Source organism: Diachasmimorpha longicaudata, chromosome 9 (assembly GCF_034640455.1).
Source record: "Diachasmimorpha longicaudata isolate KC_UGA_2023 chromosome 9, iyDiaLong2, whole genome shotgun sequence".
Lineage (NCBI taxonomy): Eukaryota > Metazoa > Arthropoda > Insecta > Hymenoptera > Braconidae > Diachasmimorpha > Diachasmimorpha longicaudata.
The window spans coordinates 7,648,629-7,668,332 of NC_087233.1; the positions used below are offsets into that span (position 1 = coordinate 7,648,629).

A 19,704-nucleotide genomic window follows, 5' to 3' on the forward strand; every position below is an offset into this window, starting at 1 on the left:
TACCATCTTCACGATGAAAAGAATCGCATAATAAAAAAAAATTGTATTTTTTCGTTCCAATTTTTTCCTTTAAAAAGATTTTTTTGCTATTTTTATTATCAAACATATCAGAATGTCCAAGCGCATCAGTAGTAAGAGTAACAACACGACAGACAGATATGCCTTCCATCCCTCGTACGTCTAGCCATAGAGTACCGGAATGAAATACGAGCCGGCGTATCTCGAGGTCGACGTATATATCTCGAAATAGAATATACCGTCTCTGCATTGCATTTTCTCCCCAGGTCTATACATCGTCATACATTGTGGCTTCTCAAAGAGGCGTTTCTTGTAACGCATCCTGTGCACCTGTACCCCAAGTGGAGCCTATATGAAATTCAATTGTCACTGGGTTCGCGCAACGCACAGTAGAATAATCAAATCTTGAACGTCACTCTCAACAAGCGCGTTTATTAGCATAATTTTTATTCTTGGCTTGCATTTCTGCGTCGTGCTGTCATTGGCGATTTATCGTGGGAGATAATTAATACTGCGGTTGCCACGCAATGTTTTTATTACTGGATTGTGGGCTGGAGGGAAATTATGAAACGAATTTCTACTACATTTTTCATTGATTCTTCCCAACACTCATAATTCAACTCCTCTGATTCATCCATAAAAAGAAACATTGACTCAACATTCATTAAACATTCGCCTTTAAAATAAAAAAAAAATATCATGAATTCATTTTGTACGAAATAAAAAATTTCCATTGAAGGAACGATACAACGCTATTCGCAACATAATATCCCAGCAACATGAGCATGAATTCCCCCATAAAAATATGATATTTTTCTACATATGTACCAACACAGCATCGTAAATTGGCATTGGGATAGACGTGTGTACCCACTATTTGAAAAATCGCAGATTCTAGACGTCGGTATCGTGCGGCTTACCGAGGACCGAGATGGGGGATTTAGAAAATCGGATTTCGCGTTAGCGACGAGGTTTTTCCTCGTAAAAAAACTAAAAAAGCGTTATCATAAGACGAGGGGACATTGTGGTCTGCAAGAGGTTTATCGCGATTTTTATACAGCACGAGTCGCGGAAGGATATCTTTTCACGGCTCGTTACACCAAATTTTACGGTACCATTGGTGAATTTATTCGGGCGCGTGAACGAAAAGTGGATTCTCCATTGATGCAGGAGGGGGAGACGAGGGGGCGAATGTAAACATCACAATCGGCGATGACTTAATGCAGCCTTGGCGTGCCAGTAATGATCCAAATCCATGGAGCGCCTGCGGCGTACAATTAATTTGGTTCAATGGCTTTTACAGAATTTGATGATTAATTCTAGTGAACAAAAGGGAATATTTTATTCTCGAATATTACGGTATTTTAATTCACTTCAACTCTTCGGGAATAATTTATTGTATTAATTTTTGCATGTTATGTAATTATTTACTTTGAAAAATATAATTGTTCCAGACAGAAGAACTATGCAAGTAACTGTGCCCGCCCAGGAACAATGACTCACTCCCTCGTCACGGAGTGATTCCAACTCTCAAGTAAAGTCAAGATATTCGTCATTATTGCAATAAGAAATGTCGGCACTCTATCCCCGTATCTCCCCAGACAATGGAATCGCCCACACAAATAAAAAAAATCATGACTCCATTCATGCACTTTCTTCCGTACAATCTCTCCATTACACACCGTTCAATTGCTTTCTACTTGAGGAAAGATATTTTATTTTCAATTCACTTGAATTTATTGTTGTCTTTTAAGACCGAGACAAAAAATCACCAAATTGCAGAGACTGGATTTCTAATTACCTTCAGTCACTGCTCTCCGTCCCCTTATCAGTCCCAATGAGCCAACCACTTCAAACTCTAACTGCACTCCAACACATGACCCTTCACCGAGTAAAAAAAAACTGAAAAATTAAATAAGAAACCCACAAATTTCTCCGGACGGAAGTAGAGGCGACGTACGTCAAGTGCGTCTCGCGTTTCAATGTCCTCTCGACAATGCAGTATTCAAAAGTTTCTCTCCCGTTCCCCCCCCAATCTCCGTCACTCCGAAAATTGATGTGCCGTCCTGTCGCCGGAAAATTAAATTCCCGTTTTACCGCGACTTCTCAAGAATGAAAAATGAAAAAAAAATCTGATGGCCGGAGTGTCCACGTTTTGGCGGCTGTTTCAATGGCCCGATTCAATGCCAGCAGTTGTATTTTTAATAAGAGAGCGTCCGTAACGCGTGGCGTGTGCGCATCGACTGCTAACTAACATGAAAATCGTCAGGGAGCTTCATCCAACGGTGCTTCTCCCTGCTTCCGTCTCACTTGGAGCGCCTCTCAACCTTCTGCGCACATTTCGTCACATATAGTCTTTCTGTTCTGCTCACTGTACTTTTTTCATCGCCAATGGTTTTTATTTAGCTTTCAAATCCATCTATGTCGCCCGAGCTTTTCTTCCCAAACTGTTGAAAATTTTTCCCGTCATTTTCCGAGAAACTCCAGAATTTTTCTCGCGTTGCAATCGCTAAATTGACCGCGTTTTTTCTAGTAGAAATAACACTTGAGTCCCTCAATAATTTAGAGGAATTAAAAGTTCAATTCACCGCAATAATAAAACTGCAATACAGTTCCCTCCGATTTTTTCATGAAGTTATGAATTTTCAACGTGGAAATTCCAAGAAGTTTGGAGGGAAAAGTTACAAATTTTTTTTTATCGGGAAAAATAACGGTTCTCTATGGGGACAAAGGCAATTTTCCACTTGTTTTTCTTTAGTTCTTTCTGAACACTCACGTAATATTCCTCCGGGCGGCGGGTTCTCTCCTTCACACCTCCTTTCATAGCAGGAACTCCCACCTTCACGGCCACTTGCAAGTAGTCATTTTATTGCCACTTTTGCTTCAATCCCGACTTTTTGAGGCCCTCCTTCTGGCCTTTCGGGGACAAAGCGACGCCTGGGAGTGACGGGGAGAATTATTATATTTCCTTTTCGCGGGGTAAACTCAAGACTCGAAGGGATAATTTATTTCAATATTTTCCCGTAAATTTTATAATTAAAAATCAACAAAAATAATTGGATATCATGAGAGTGATGACTCGCTTCTACAGTAATAACAATAAAGAGTGAGCATAAAAAGAATAAAAATGGACGGGAGAAAATGTAAAAGTATTTATTGCCCCCATAAAATACAGAAAATTGAACTACAGAGAATGGGGAAAAAAATAATAAAAGAACTAACGCGTGAAATAGGAGCATGATGTAGGTGGTCTTGGGGGTAAGTCGAGAGTATCGGACGGGGAGTAATGCCGCCTACTGGGTATTTCACCCAAGTGTGTATATGAAAGAAAAGTGGTAATAAAAAAATGAGACTCAATCGAGCGAGAAGAACAGATTTCAACTTCTTGCTGTTGAGAAATTTGAGAGGCTTGCGGGGCTATTGAGCTTCGGTGAAAAAAAATTACCCGTCATTCATTCATGGAGTGGAAGGGTAAATACCATTTGTAGCGCCTTTTCTGAGCACCTCAAAATTCGTCTGACTTTTCTCCTTCGGTTTAATCCACTCAATTTTTTTCACTCCAAAACCACTGAAAATATAGTTCACTCTTTCCCCTTTTTTCGCTAATAGTTCGCCCACTTTCGTCGTGCAGATATGATTTTATTATTTCTCGAGCTTTACGAGGGGAATAAAGACTCGAGGACACAAAATAACTTGCGGTCATTTGCTTTCCCGAGTTTTTAAGATTGTGACGATATATCACGAGGGGGTGGTGGTAAGGGGAAAAGGGAGAGGGAGGTATTCCCCATGGCTGGAGTTTCTTGTGGGCCGCAATTAACGCCCCACAGGCGAGACCACGAAATGGGACTTTATAATTATGACACCAGAGAGGCCACTGGTTTAAACTCCCCTCTTCGTATTTTTCTACGGACTAACCCTGGAACAATATAAATAATAACGATAACACTGGCGAGAGGGGAATCGTAAATTGCTGTTGCATTTTAAATGAACCGAGAGAAGGAATGAGAGAATTTGCTGCGGCTAAACGATTTACATTGGCTGCTGATAAAAGAATTTTCAGGGCCTGGAGGAGGAAGGGGTGGCATTACGTGTTTCGATATTTATAGGAGGGGGAATTCCCCGGGTGTGAATTGTTTATGGATGGGGGTGCGCAGTCTGGAAATTCTCCGAGATCCGTGCGATTTTTTTGTTCTGTCGAGCAACGGAATTGCTTCAAGATGGCGTAGTGAAATTTCCATTTGTTCCCAAGATTTCAGTCGCGAGACAGTGAAAGAATCCAGTGATTTTGGACAATTGACATCCGAATCCCCTTTCATTGCAGAAACAGTAAAATTGACAATTCCCTCAATACTCCTGATCGAAAAATTTACGGGACCGTATCGTAATTTTTACTGGCAACTTCTCAGTGTGCAATGACATTTTCCGTCGCTATTTCAAAAAACCCATTAACCCAGGGAGACTCATGAGTATATATCTCTGTTGAAATGAAAATGAGAGAGATAAAGGAAGATGATAACCCTCTGAATTACAACTGGATTCTCATTTGTTTTCAGAGTGGTCTGCAGACCCGGTGAATTCATCATACGACCTTTCTCAAGTCCAACGTCAGTTGAATTAACCGAATGAGTTCATCTCGAAGCGTTGAGTTTAAGTAGGAAGATTGAAGAGGATCTCCGGTGATGACGAGAACTAATTGATATTAAAAATTCAAATTGCAATTCACCACTAGCTAAACTCGTCGCCTCATACGTTTTATCCTCGGATGAGCAGAAATTTATATGTATTCGCATTTATAACGTGAAATATGTAAAAACGATAGAAGGGAGAGAAGTCGATACTCTGTGTCGTGTTGGCATGCACTAAAGCAAACGAATTTATCCGCGATAACGTGATAATATCTCCGGGGGATTATCAAAATGGCTGTGGCGCGTGCTTCTCATTCGTGTTGTAAAATTTTCCGAGGGGATTTAGTATACACCGGCGGTAATATAATTAGGGCTGAGGTACATAAACATGTTAAGAGTTTGAGCTGTAGATTTTCCGATGCGCGAAAAAATTTTTTTCCCGATTGAGAGACTATCTACATGAAAAAAAAAAATGAATTAGCTATCGAAAAAAATTACTATTAGATAAGAAATGATTTACAAAAGCAATTCTATCTTTTTCTTCATTGTAGTAATCCCCCTTTCTCTCCATCTGTTCTGATATTTCAAGATGTCCCTCTTAAGGCTAAATCCCTCGAAATAATTCAGCGTGCCCTGGTCTAACGATTAATCAGAATCCTCCATCGATTTATCCACTCGATAAGGAAGTCCAGGCAAGAAACGGAAGCCATCATTCTTCAAAGCCCCCATGGCAGAATGCAGCTCTCTTCTTGGCTCTTGGTGTTACACCGGGAAACGGAAGATCGATAGATCTTCCTCGCCGTTGGTCTAACTCCTTTCAACTTGCCACAGCAGACTCGACAATTGCATCCGTTGGACGCTTTAGTGACGGTTTTTTTCCCCCATTCCCCACTCATCCGATGAAATGTCCTGCCCTCTTGGAAATTCAATCACCATTTTTCACCCTTAATTACTACAACCTTTTCCCTCCTCATCGTCGCCCGCTGAATGAAACTCGTTCGTTTAATTAATTAATTAATTACGTCTTTTGTGGTAGTTCATTAGGAATTCCGGAGGTTTTTCATTCGAACAAATGCAAAATTTTCTATTGACAATTTTTTTTCAACTTATTACTGTTTGTTTCTTCTTTTTGAAAGAAGAAGAGCATGTGCCACCGGATCTTTTACATACTTGAGGTATTTTCTTTATGGATATATTCTTTTTTCCCGATGCAAATTGGCTCGCTCCCGATGGGAGGGGTTGGTTCGTCGGTAAAGAGGGTCTCTGTGGAGTCCGCCTGAGAGGTGGAAGGGGCATATAGGGAGCTAGGATCTAGTAAAACGCGGAAATATGTAAATCGAGCGGAGGGGGATCAATACTTCGGGGATATCGTCTTGATGAAACTGCCGCACGGGCTTCGACAAATATTGGCTGATTGCGATTTTATGTAATACCCGGGCAGTCCGGGGAATTCATTAGGGGGATGTCAACGAATTATGGATAGAGTGGGCACGAAGAGGATTTCATTTTATTGGCAGAACTATAGTATTATTCTTAAGAAAATTCTTTTCTCGGCGAAAGTACGAGGAGAATTGGATTAATTAAATTAAGTTGCGACATCTTGAAGGCAGTAGGCTTCACAGGGACTGTCCTCCCAAAAGGAATTTTTAAAATAATTTAATAAAAATCGACTGACTGAATTCTGAATAATGTGACGAAAACTTGGAGAGTCCGCGAATCTGACGGTTTTTTCTTCTCATCTTTCCCGCCGGAATAATTCAATACGCGAAACTTTCCCTTTATATTCATCCCCCAAATTGTATATAAAATTACGGGGAACATCGCGACTCTCTCCTCCACTTAACCCCCGACCGAAAACTTCTGACGGACAATCTGCAACTTTCCCGGGGAAAAAAAATGATATAAAACGGGGAAAAACTGAACTTTCATGCACGTCTGGGATCTGCATAAAGACTCCTGCATCCGGGGAAAAATGGTAAATCGTTTACGACACGACTGGAAAGCCGAGGGACGGTCTTATTGTCGAATGACGGCTCTCCCGGCCAGCATTGTTCCAACTTTTTCGATTAAAACTTCCGTTTCTCTCACTGTGCCGCATGCTTTTTGTTCTTTCGCATATCCCTTTTTGGTGAGCCAAAAAACAGCAGGGGGGGGAAAAAATTGTTCACATGAAGCTCCATTCCACTCGTGATAATGAAGTCTACCGTAGAAAACAATGGAGATGTATTGAAAGAACTTTTTATTCGAAATGAGAAAAATTGAAAAAGTTGCAATCGCGTAAGTTCGGGAGAACGATTTCGTTATTTAACATTATTTCAAAAATTATTCCCAGTATTGTTACCAAAACATTATCTAATCTTTGCCCCCCTATTTCGCAGCACACGTACCCTCCAAGACAATTATTGTCCCCGTTAATCCTTCCGTCAGCGCGTGCCATTTAATGCCCCGAAAATGGCCTTCTCGCTCGGCTAATCTATCCGAGACGCGACTGAAAATGCATTTGAGAGACAATCCGTCTCTTTCATCGCGCCTCCACTGTCCCGCGAGACAAAGAGCAACTCCCGGTGCAAAAAAACATTCCCTCTGAATTGTTGAACTCTTTTCCACGTCCACACGTATGTGATGAGCGCGTGACTAATTATGTCGAGAGGGGCCTTGTGAATGGATTAAAAGTTTTTCCCCATTCTTCTTTCATCCTGATATAATGAGTAAAATCCCGGTTAACTCACGCTCGGCTGGCAAATTTTACGCTGATTTTTTTTTTAATACCCGTCTGCACTCAAAGTTGGCGGAAATTTATCTACGCCATTCACCTGAATATGAGAAAGCTCGACTGCACGTATATCGCATCGCACACGTTTCTCATAAACTCAGAGGTGGTGTTGCTTCATATTTCTACGGTATATTGCCACGGGGATGATGTGTCAGGTGAGACCGAGTTGGTCGGTATATTCCCCCCAATAAAACAATGTCTGGGGAGTTTTATTGTGTCATCCGGGTGAATTTATTCCGGGTTTTGTTGGCGACTGCCACGAGAGAGATAAGTGTATTGTGAAGGGTAGCTGGGAGATTGCAGGGGAGAATCTGGGGTAAGAGGGTTAAATATTACCTGTCGCGAGTGGAACGGAAACAGGAAGTGGTCAATTAAAAAATGAAGAAGAATTGGAATTTTCATTTTTTTCCTGGACCTAGAGAACAAGAAATAGAAAATATCTAGTAAATCACTAGATTCATGACATTTTTTTCAATCTCTGCGAAAATTACCAACATTTTATTTTTTGTAATAGAAAAGCAAGAATAGGACTCAATATTGAGAGTCAATGTAACGAGGTAAATAAAATAGACCTATCGAGCCCTCCCTCTATGGATTTTCTGTCGTCCTATCACAATTATTTGAAGACAACTACCGGCAATGTAATTGGATCGGAAGTTTTCCGTTCTTTTTAATTAGAGGAGAACAGACGGAATCGCTCCAATAAGTCCATTCTCTCTCTTCTTACATTCCCGTAATAACTCCAATCGAAAAACGATGAAGAATAATTGGAGTTAAAAATACACTTGTGGTTAATTAGGAATAAAAGCCACTTGCAGCTTCAATATTTTGCACTACCCTTAAAAAAAGCTTCTAACAGGTTTTTGATCAGTGTTTTACGCGTCACGATTTATCTAACCACATTAACGACATAATTAAATAAAGTATCCAAATAAAAAGATACATGTATTTTTTAAAAATGTGATAGAAAGTCACATTGAAAAATTCCCAAGTAAAAAAATTGTTTTCGATAAATTTGATGGAGCATATCGGCCGTTGCTGAGAGGTAATCACCCAGCCGTCATACTTCCACAACTCCAATCACTTTAGCACCCCCTGAAGATATCATCAAAGCCCGAAAGTACAGTGTATACGACACAGCGAATCAGTCATAACCCGGCAATGGCTTTTCGTTCGATGAAATATCCCGTGAAATGTGGGCACGGCTGCATAAATGGATTGGCAAACTCCAGTTGTAGGAGAGCTATCTGACTCATTGGCCCTCCCCTCCCCATCAATTCATCCCCCAATTCTCTATCATTGCTTGGGTCATTCGTTCCAGTCTGTTTCTCTCAATGGTGCTTGTGTGGATGCATCATTGATGCAAAAAGCTCGCCACATTTGCTTCCAATTAATCGCGTGTACCTCTCCATCATTTTGAAATCTCCAGAATTAATTTAATGATAATCGAATTATCGAGAAAAATATTCAATAAAAATTGAATAATCATCTGAGGACATTTATAAATAAATAAAGTGATAAATGGGGGTATCAACAGCCGTATCCATTAATTATCAATGCTCAATTATTGCTTTTTGAAATGAAGAAGATCGCGAAGAGGATTGGGATAACGAATCCAAGTGCACTCTTCTGAAACACTTTCCTTTCCTCTCGTATATCCAATTCAATTTTACTCCAAGAAGGGACGGGGACTATCGCCAGACATCGGACAGAACAGAATACAATAGGAGCTTCTGTCTATAGACTTTATATCGCATGGTAACTCATGAATAAAATTTGAGTATTCCTCAGCGAGTGGTAAATACGATAAACAACGAATAACGCGACTCTCCTCTCTGTTTTAAAGTCAAATGGTTGGACTCCATCGTGGACGAGAGGTAGTTTGAATATTCATGGAGTATCTGTGGGTGGAGATCGAGATGCGAAGAGAATTGAGGAAAATTGGGGGGAGTTTTGTCAAGAGTGGGTGCTTGAGGAAATATTGAATTGTTTCGGTAATTTCTGTGGGGAGTGACGCAAATTGACGGTGAATTAATTGAGGGAGAGGTGGCAAGAGCTCAGTTTCGGTAGAAAAGTTTTCAAACTTCTGTTGAAATTTTATTTTGCGACTTTGGGAATTTATTTGTTGAAGTTCACGCAGTGGAAAAGTTATGGAGAAAGTTAAGGCGCCTTTGTTTGGTTTCTGAGACGTTGATTTCCTCCAATTGAGGGACTTTTTTGCTGTATGAAATTAAGGAATTGAGATGTTCTTTTGAGACAGTTATTTATAGTCTCTCATCTAAATATTGAGACTCAAAATCCCCTCAGAACCCTTGAACCCACTCGGAAACAATGTAATAAAAAATTACAAAGGAAATTCGAACGAAAATATTGAAAGAGTTCATATTTCCCTGTAGCTCCCAGAATCGTGGCATATCAAGAATCTGAAATTCACTTTGCCGGAAATTCCCGACTGAATGGGAATCGACGAGGGAAGTAGTCAGGAAAATGAGGAAAAAAAGGAGAAGTAGGTGGAGACAAAAAGACTGGGGGGAATAAAGAAGGAATGAGGGCGCAGTGGTAGTGAAAGAGGGAGGAAAAAATAATCATGGCGCTGTGGGGCAGAGAGAGGGCTGGAGGAATGGCACGAGTGGAAGACCGCCCGAGGCTTTTCCACCATTTATTTTTGCCTTTCACCCTTCGACGTGGAATTTCGCATTTCTTCTACTACTCAGCGAATGCATCCCCAAGCACTTTCCGCCAGTTTCCTCGGGTCCTCACTCCTGACCACCTTTCAGGCATTTTGTGCTCGGTCTACCCAGTGAGATCACATGAGTGCACTTGTCCGCTGGGAATTTAGATATTCATGGGGGTGGCGGTGGGGAAAGTGTTATTTGGTGATGCAGTTAGTACTGTTAAAAAAATTTCTCGTAATTGTTTGGAATATTTTTTACCAAAAATGCAGTAAATTTTTTCAATTAATAAAAAACATTATATCTATCATCAATAAACCCCCAACCCCTGAAATTCAATATTTCCCAATAAAGCCGACATCCCTCAGCTATGATCATTCATCCCAAAAATTCGAGCGCCGTGAATATCCGTCAATTTCGGATCCACCGAATATCGTGACTCATTACTGGTCAGACCTGTTAATGAAAATACCCCGGGGAATAACCATTCCGGCAATAACGACAAAGTTAATATTTGCAAACCCCAACTGGGCACTGAGTTTAATTATTATACGGCCCTCACCCCATCCGAGTTTTCCGAGAGGAAAGAGGGTCATGAATTATAGCTCCGTAATAAAACCTACATAACCAAGTACACAACGGGTAATAATTATCGCAGCAACTCATCCGAGAAAAATTGCGCTTAATTTACAAGCCTACCTGTCTCGCCGGGGAAAGAGAAATTAATTCGATGTATATTACTGCCTTCTGTGGTTTTCAGAAATCACTTTTCACATGGTTGAGTGTCTTTTTAATTCGTATGAGTAATTGAGAAATGTGAATCATTTTTTTTTATAAAAAAAAAAAAATAAGAAATGAGAGGAACCAGAAAAAATTGGTTAAACTCCTGATGTTTTAATTAATTGCAAATTCACTTTAAAAATCTCCTGGACTCCCGAGGAAATTTTGCACTGCATTTCCATTAATTCCCGCGTTCATCTTCATCCCCCCAGTGGCTCTCGAAAAACCCTGTCCGTTGAACACAAAGCCCTCCTCCCGCGACTCTTAAAAATCCTTCTCCGTTCCATCATTCCAGATTACAGTGAATAATTTCGCATGGCGTTGAGGTGCGTCGACGCGGGAGACCGTTAAATCTCCCTGGCGTGATGTCCAAAATCCCAGATATCCACCGTAGGCTAAATCCCCATGAGTGGGTGGGGGTGGAGTACTAGTACACAGAAGGGCCACCGCCCTTGCTTGAGGGTCCTGTGTTAACCACTACTTAATCAAGTCGACAGGGAGGAAACCGGAAAACCGCACATCAACATCCTGATTTGCCTATCCAAACGTGTAATGTCCCATTATCCTCGCAGCCATTCCCTGCGTTTGAAAATTAAGCGCACCTTTCGGCAAAACATCCAAACTTTTCAGAAAGTTCAATAGTCATCACCAGATGAGCGCAGATTAATTAAGATTTTTTAGTCTTCATAATTCATTGAAATGAAAAATATAAATATGTAGCGGAAGGGGAGCGGATTGAGAGCACAAAGTTCGAGATTTTATCTGACAGAATTTAAGACTGAAATTCGTTATTCTTAATGATCCTATTTCCGGTTGGGAATATCCCCCGCATATACATCGGACTTCAGAATTGTTGAACAAGTGCCAAGAATCCTTTTATCAGGATGGGGGCTCATTTCCCATTTCGATGCCAAAAATTTCGAGCTCCTTTATCCGCGCTTCACCTTGCGAAATGTCCCAGGAATGTTCCTCCATTCTCTCTCAGACCGTAAAAACTACAAAGAGACTTATTACTATTCGGAAACGTTAAAGAATACCACAAAGAAACCGTTTATTTGCTTCTATAACTACAATTTTATTCCTCAGCAAAACTCTATGGTCAAATAATTATTTTGAAAAATATTAGTCGGGTAAAAAAACTACAACCCCAGTGGGCTGACCAAACTAAAAAATTTCTACTGATATTTTATCTATTCGCGCGTCCCCAGAAATTATTCACGACTGGTATCTCTCCACCGACGAAAGCTCCATATTTTATTAACCCCAGAATGACAAGATAAACATGGGTTTAACCGTTGAAATGCCGCCCCCTGACAAAAAAAAATCATGAAAAAGAAGGGGGAAAAATTGTTTCAGAATTTCACCATCAAAATCTGGTAATTTGCCGTCGAGTGCCGGTGTTCGTATGTAAAGGGTACGTCACGTATAGTTGAAAGGGTGCAGGGCAAAATGAGAGGTATATCCAGTGGGAATGAAGTGACGGGAGGGGTAGCAGGAGCCCTTTCCCCCGGTGGTCTGCCACTGACAGGGCCTTCCTACCCTCCCCGTCTCCGCGCTGCTCTCGTTCACAGCGCGATTTCAAACTGAAATTCAACAGCAATACCCACACCCACTTTCGGGGATCAGATTGGCGAGGTCGAGTGCTGTGGAAAGCCATCGGGAAATGCGATATGGTTGGAGGATATTTACCGACTTGCTTGGGCTCAAAAGGGAGTGGTCAAACAGAATGGTTAAACTCGAAGTTTCCTTTCTCTCTCATTTTTTTTTATTTTATGGATCACGGGAGCTGTAGCATTTAATTCGGCCGCGAATTCTTTAATGATTTTTTTAATATACTGGGGGGGGGGGGGAACGATTGCTGCTCGAGATGATGCATTTTGCACTGGTACATTGAGCCCCATTGGGAAATCACGAGTACATGCCGCAACACGTCTGGGTGTAAGGTGTTAATTACTCGAGATATTGGAGTAAAACGCTCCGACGTGGCTAATGCCACCACCATTAACGCTGGCAATACACCAGGGATGATCACAGACGCACGAGATTGGCACGTGTCCCAAAATTTAATTCATCCCCCACAAAGGGCAGATCGTAAATCGATCAGTGTCATGAATACAAGGAACTAAATTTTACCCATCAAAATTTCATTTCATTAATGTTTCAATTATTTATGTAAAAACATGGAACAATTGACTCTGAAGAATTCCTGAAATTTTCGGTCAAGTCCGAAGGTCTAATTTAAGAATTGTTAAAAGAATAATTCCTGCAAGACCTTGGAGACACCGGGCGATGACGTTATCGCGGCGATTCAAAATGCTCGTCCGTAAATAAATCAATGCTCCCGCCTGAAGGGGGCCAGCAAAAGCCTTCAAAACAAGAATCACAAAATAATGAAAAGATATAAAAAAAAAAAAAATCGTACGAAACGAGCGGAAAATTCCGGTAGAAAAATCGGGGCCAAGTTTCTCTCCCCGTTCGAGAAAACAGGAAGGTTAAGTGGTCCTTTGTAGTGGCTCTCGCGAGGGAGGCCGTGACCCGGCATTTAATAAAATGAATGCAATGGAGAGAGCAGTCGAAGGATCCTCAAAAAGCGTGCATATGCACGAGGAATAAAGAACCATCTTCTGGGTTTTATATTTTTCCCCCCGTGTGTGGAACGTTATGTCTCAGGGGCAATGTACGTGAGGCTCGGGCGCTTTGTTTGACGAGGAACACTTCGCGGACTGAATTCGTGCCACCCTGAAAGGTTACGGGGATTCTAAATATACATCAGGGATGTAGGCCTCCCTTTCTGGTTTAAAGAGCATGTACATCAGTGAATGCTAGGAAAAACATTTCACTGGGAAAAAAAATATTCAATAAAAATAATATCACTATTCCGGAGCGAAATATGTATGTGAAAAATTAGACGGAAATGTCAGGGACTTTTCGAACGGTTTCTAATTTAATATTCATTAAATGTTCATTTCCATCGTAATCGGTAAGATAATGAATGGAGAATGAAATTTGATTTATGAATTTCGTGAAAATTGACGCCAACGGAAATGGAAGTTGGCAGATCACCTGCTGATTGTAAATCCAAGCGAATTTGCCGAGTAATAGAGGTCCACAGCCATCAATTACAACGGGGAAACCAATAAAAGTCGCTGTTTCATCTACCACCCTCGGATTTGGAATCCAAATCATGCGGGTTTCCTGTGAGATGCTAACATATTTACCCATTCCCGATGAGTCACGAATAACCATTTGCTATTTATAAGTTACAAGAAATTGATATTTCGCGGCTAGAATTTCGTAAATATAACGTGACAATTTCGGATGAGCACTTCATGAAGACGAAACGGGACATCATTACGGTGTAATGACAAGGAAGCAAATCATGCTCGGCGCTCGACAAAATCGACTTCTTGTAAAATATAATTCATATCCTGGCAATAATCTACGAAAAAAATTCAATCTTCAACAGCGAATAACTCCCCAATTGCAGAGTGAAATTCCCTGGTATTTCACCACTTAAAAGGCATTAGTTCTCGCTTTGAAATGAGCTATGACTCAACAAAATCGCACCGTCTGGTCAAGAGAAATCACCAATAGGAGATTCCCATCCTGGTATACAGCGTTTACCCCACCGCAATAATTATAACACCTCGGTCCGCTGCACCTTTCCCGTAGTAATTTCATTACCTTCAAGATTGCATGTTGACACAGAGGGTGTTACTCTCGGCTGAGTGGTTACAGCAAGAAGAAACGGTGTTGCAGTAATCTGAAATGTTTTAGATTTCGGCACATCCTGTTTTAAAACACTGTAGCTCTTGGCGCGTCTCCGAAACAACGGTGAATCCAGAAAGCTATCATCATATTGCGGCATCTTTGTCCCCCAAGGCAATAATCCCAAGTGCTACTTGTCTTTCCGTCTCATAATTATCCACCCTTGATGCCCGACTCTACTGAAAAGACCGCGAGGAAGTGTAAGACGATTCCTTCGGAGCCCGACCACAGTCGCCAGCTACTGCATCTCAGTATCCGCTGTCATTCGTGTTCAGGATCTTGCGGTTATCTCTAACCTCTGATATCAGGCTACCTAGTGGACTCAGTGGCGCAGAATGACTCAGCCTGGTAATCATCCGAGTAATCATCAATTATTTTTTCCCTCCATCACCGTGACCTCTGACTCTGATTACGAAATCCCGAATTTCTACGACTTGTGTATCACCCAGATTGCTCGGCAGCGATGACAGTGGAGTTAAATATAAACTCTATACAGTTGTATATCCTGTCCTGTTCTATTTTCACACTTGGTTCATTCACTTATCTCAATTTCCGCGTGCGGAAAATGTACGTAAACCGAGAGACGTCCATTAGCCGAACTGATTTACACCGGACGAATTCGTCTCGCCTTTTGAGAGAGCTTCTTCTTGACGTCCTTACCCAACGATACTCAACTACAAACTGGCTATCGTGTAATAATCAAACTATAAACCGTCCACATAACGTTTTATCCACAGTAGAGCGAGCACACAATCGAGAGAAGGGAGAGTTAACAGAGTGTCAACCAATGATCCAAGGCGGTTTTTCAACCGTGAAAAATTCAGCCAAACAAAATGCCTAGGCCATCAATTTCATCTGCGTCACAATCTTCTCCAAATATAAAATGCGGAAAGAGTAAGACGTGTGAGATAGGAACTAGTGTTTCAAAGGTGGACATTAAGTTAATCTTATTTGGAAAAATAAAGGAAGTCATCCCAATCAAGCTAAATTTGGTCTCAGAGAAAGAGGCGAGAGTCTTGATCACAGAATGATTAATCCTAGGCTTGCGACCCAGTTTACAATGTAATTACAACGACACTTTCTGCTTCCCGTAATACCACTCCCCTGTGGCTCGATATTTTCGGAGTTTGCGGACGGTTTGGTTTCACTTTCTCCCTCGTATTTACCAAAACACATGTGGCTCCGACAAATTTCTCCAGTCAAAACTGTAAAGTCGGAGCTGTGAAAATACCGAGGCTTCGGAACCCGTTGTTTTGGGTTGTAGTGAATTATCACTGGTGTTGGGTTGCAATGCACGTGACTTTGGGAGGCAGCAGCAATGAGTCTGCTGTGAGATGTGCTAACCGATCGGACCTTGATCGCCAATCACGGGGACCCCTGCATGCTCCATTTGTTCAAACTGTTCCACATAATCTCACTCAACCGTTTAACGACTCCGCACGACAATTCATGGGCGATCAGTATTTTGTGGATTTTCCTAGGTCTTCCTGCCTCAGCGAAAAAACCAGCCGCAGAGAAGAAAATTCGAAAAATCGACTCAGATGAAAGTAGTCTAATTATTTAATAAATTTGAATCGCAAGTATATTCATTTGCAACTGACGTTGCTGTCATTTATTACAATAAATATAAGATGAACCGACACGGGAGCGATGAATAGCCAACCGGCTTGGCCGCGAATCAGAGGTGGACTGTCCGCATCAGCAGGAGAGAAATTGGACAGTTAAATGGACTGACTTTGGCATGGGAGTGAAGGCTTGTCTATTTTAACGGACCGAGGGGAAATCCGAGGAAGACACGACTGTTGGAGATGATGACGCCAAAACATCTAAGACATATTAACTGATCCCCGCTAACACTTGTGTCAGATGGAATTACGAAATATTCGACCGAAACATTTTGATTGTTTAGATCTGTGAATGAGGAGTTACGTCACTGGCCATTTGTATTGGCTTCAATTGAATCGAGGGGAAGAAAAATAAAAAATCTTATCTTGAGTTTAAAGAACTTTTCGACAGACATATTTCAAGCACATTCGCCGATCAATATTCCCGGAATTTCAATGATTAACCATCGCCCTAATTCCTCAAGTTGCTAAACACCATAATCGAGGGAAATCAAAGAGCAATGCCAAGAATGGACGCGTATCCCCGCTAAATTCTCAGTTCCCCACATATCCTGGAATATCTCCAGTTCACGAATGCAGCTTTGCGAACTCAAAACCATTCTCGAGTGCCTCTCTACTCGCCCACCTTCTCCCCATCCCCGAGGACATTTGAAAAATTCCGAAAAACTTTGTCATATTCTGCGCTCAAGTTTCTCGCGAGCTCTTCTCCCTCTGGAAGGTAAACAAGGGTAAGGGCATGAATGATTCACGGGCTGGAGGTTAGAGTGAGTTTCGACGTTGTCGTTTAAGGAAGATCGACAGTTTCCCCTGGAGTTACACCAAAAATAGTTACATATTCATGAACTGCTGACGTAACTCGTGACACCCCCAGTGAATTTGGTGCCTGTGCACGCGTGAAATGGCTGACTCGGGGTGTGCGACATGGCGTGCTATGCACAACGGCCATTTGCATGGATAGTGACGTCCAAGTTGAGGTTCTTTGACGAAGCCACTGAGAGGTTCCTCATTTGGCCAGTGCTGACAGGTTGAGAAGCCGGTGGAGTCCATAGTAGAAGACAACCGAGTTGTCCTAAAGATGAACAGGTGACAGAGGCATCTTCACAGCCCAGGCATCGTCAGTGATACCAGCGAACAATAATTCAGAGATGAAAGCATACGAGCTTGATCCCGAAATAGGTAATAATCTTAATCCCACAATTCCCTTTCATTTTTACTCTTTCATGCTCCTCATTTAGCCTCTCTGAAGGACACGTGAGAGACCACGAACCCCACCACAAGTCTGGCCATAGAATTATTATCAATGCCCAGAAAAAAACGGAACAGAACGGCCCAACTTGGGATTTAATGAGAGCTCCCTTTTTGAGGAGAAACGCACTCATCCCTCCTCTCCTCTCTTTCACATCAATCTCCCCCTTCATTCAATGGGGATTTTCAGCGGAATATTATCGCTGAATTATCGACCTTGCCGGGGAGGCAAATAAATCCCGGTAATTTTTTTTTTTCATCATTCAGTTTTCCTCTTTTCATTCCTCAAATGCAAATGGAAGGGTTCGTGATAGGCAATGCACACGAAAAATTCCGGGATTCATTAGTGAATTTGTTCTGTCAGCTGCAAATACTCAACAAACTGAAGTAAATTTTTGAGAAATCGCCAGCTTTTTATATTTTTTTTCTCTCGTTTTCACACAACAATTCGCCCCAGTTACCACTTGATTCGAGTCTTACCCATCAAATCAACTAGAATTAACGATAATTACGGGAGTGAGTGTATACAGCAGTGTAATGAGATGTGTATGGCACCAGTTGGTACTGGAATTGATCGTCTTGTCCTATTCTGTACTGTGGGTATTTCAAACAGCATCCTATTTCAGAAGGAAATACCGGAGGGGGGTCATTAAACTGGGGATTGTAATGTGTATATCCTAGGGTACAAATAATACTGCACCTGTTACACCCACTAATGATAGGCCATCGTCAATCCTCGGATATCCGACCATTTTCATGCCACCGAGTGCATTCAACTCATCGGAGTGCATTCAAATTCGATAAAACGGGGGGATTATTTATGCATGAGAATTCTCATTTTTTAAAGGAATAAAATTTCCTTGTGTATATTCCCTTTCGATTGACTCATCAAAAGAAAAAAGAAATTTATATATCCATCAGCGATAAAAACCCCGAAATTTCCCTCGAAAATCTATCTGGAAATTAATTCCCCACTCGTCAACCCCATAAATACCTCGATAAATCCCCAGTTGGACTCAACAAAAACAACAAGGTCCAATGAAGCCACTGAGACTCCTCCCTCTATTCTCATATCGTGACAAGTCCCCATTCCCTCCCAATTTCGATCGTATCCCAAGTCGAAGGACGTCCGTTCGATACCAGATACTGTCCTCGCGCCCGTTCTTTCGATCGAAAAAAAATACATATCAGAAGGACTGATATAATTGATCAAAAATAGAAATCAATTTGTTTGCATGAATAATTAACTCTCTTAAAAATTAGTTTGTAAATGGATCTGATCATTATTGGACAATTTGAATTGAAGGAAAATTGAATTATTCCTTGAGTAAATTTATTGATAAAATTTCATTTTTATTCCTCCTTTTGCTCATTTCACTTGAAAAAATTCAGAACTCAGATTTAAGCATCCCCTCATCCGGAAGAGGCGATGACAGGGTAGTTCCGGCGCGAAACACGCGCCACCGCATGCCCACTCATATGCTTTTGACGTTTGGCGCCCGGTGGAGGCCTCCCCTCTCCACCCGGGGTATCACTCGCCCCGATAAGACGCGAGATCCATCAGATAAAATCACCCGAGATGTTTGCCATTGTTTTTTCCCCTCTAGCCTAACGCTAACCCCCAACCTCTGCCGGCCACTGGGCCAGCATCTCCCGGGGAATGATTGCAATCCCAGTAATAAGGGGAGAATATTGTACTCCCGGGTTTTGGTGGTCCCGATGCACCACTCCGACTGCTTCTCACGACAAAAAAAATCTTACCTGCGTACTTCTCCAACTTCGGTGTGGCCGCCATCGTGTTTTAATGTGTTGCCACTGGATAATACAACACTGGACACCCGAGGAGGCACGTTTTCTATCACAATCTCACCATTTTTTCACCCGGTCACACTGTAAACTACGCACTAGATGCCATTTAAATCTAATGTAAACCCGACGCGCACCGCTACATTTTCGCTTGTCAGCCATCTTTGGAGGGCTGAGGCGCTGTGGCGTCGCGGGCGACATCTCGTGAGAATCACCCGAGCCTCAGAGTAGTGATTGGTCGGCCGCGGGGCGGGGGCAGCGACGCACGCGCGACAGTAATGAAATGCCTTTCCCCATATGAATTTTCGCAATCGTTTTCTTCTACAATTATTAACTTTTTACGATGAAACTATTTTATTGTAAATTACGACTGGGTGAATGCAATTATTCGC

General features: G+C 41.7%; 1 protein-coding gene across 7 annotated transcripts in view; it reads right to left on the reverse strand.

The window, feature by feature from the left end:
* Nucleotides 1-19,483, reverse strand: part of C3g (C3G guanyl-nucleotide exchange factor) — a 50,526-nt gene extending 31,043 nt beyond the window's left edge. Inside the window, exon 1 of one of the 7 annotated variants that reach the window (XM_064127901.1) lies at nt 19,268-19,483. In XM_064127901.1, the coding sequence (XP_063983971.1) occupies nt 19,268-19,301 (34 nt within the window). In that variant the 5' untranslated portion in view covers nt 19,302-19,483. Of the gene's footprint in view, nt 1-1,819; nt 2,279-14,552; nt 16,179-19,267 lie in introns of those variants that run through there. The other 6 variants (XM_064127897.1, XM_064127896.1, XM_064127900.1 and 3 more) reach the window with 6 other exon arrangements.
* Between the last annotated feature and the right edge of the window lie 221 nt (nt 19,484-19,704).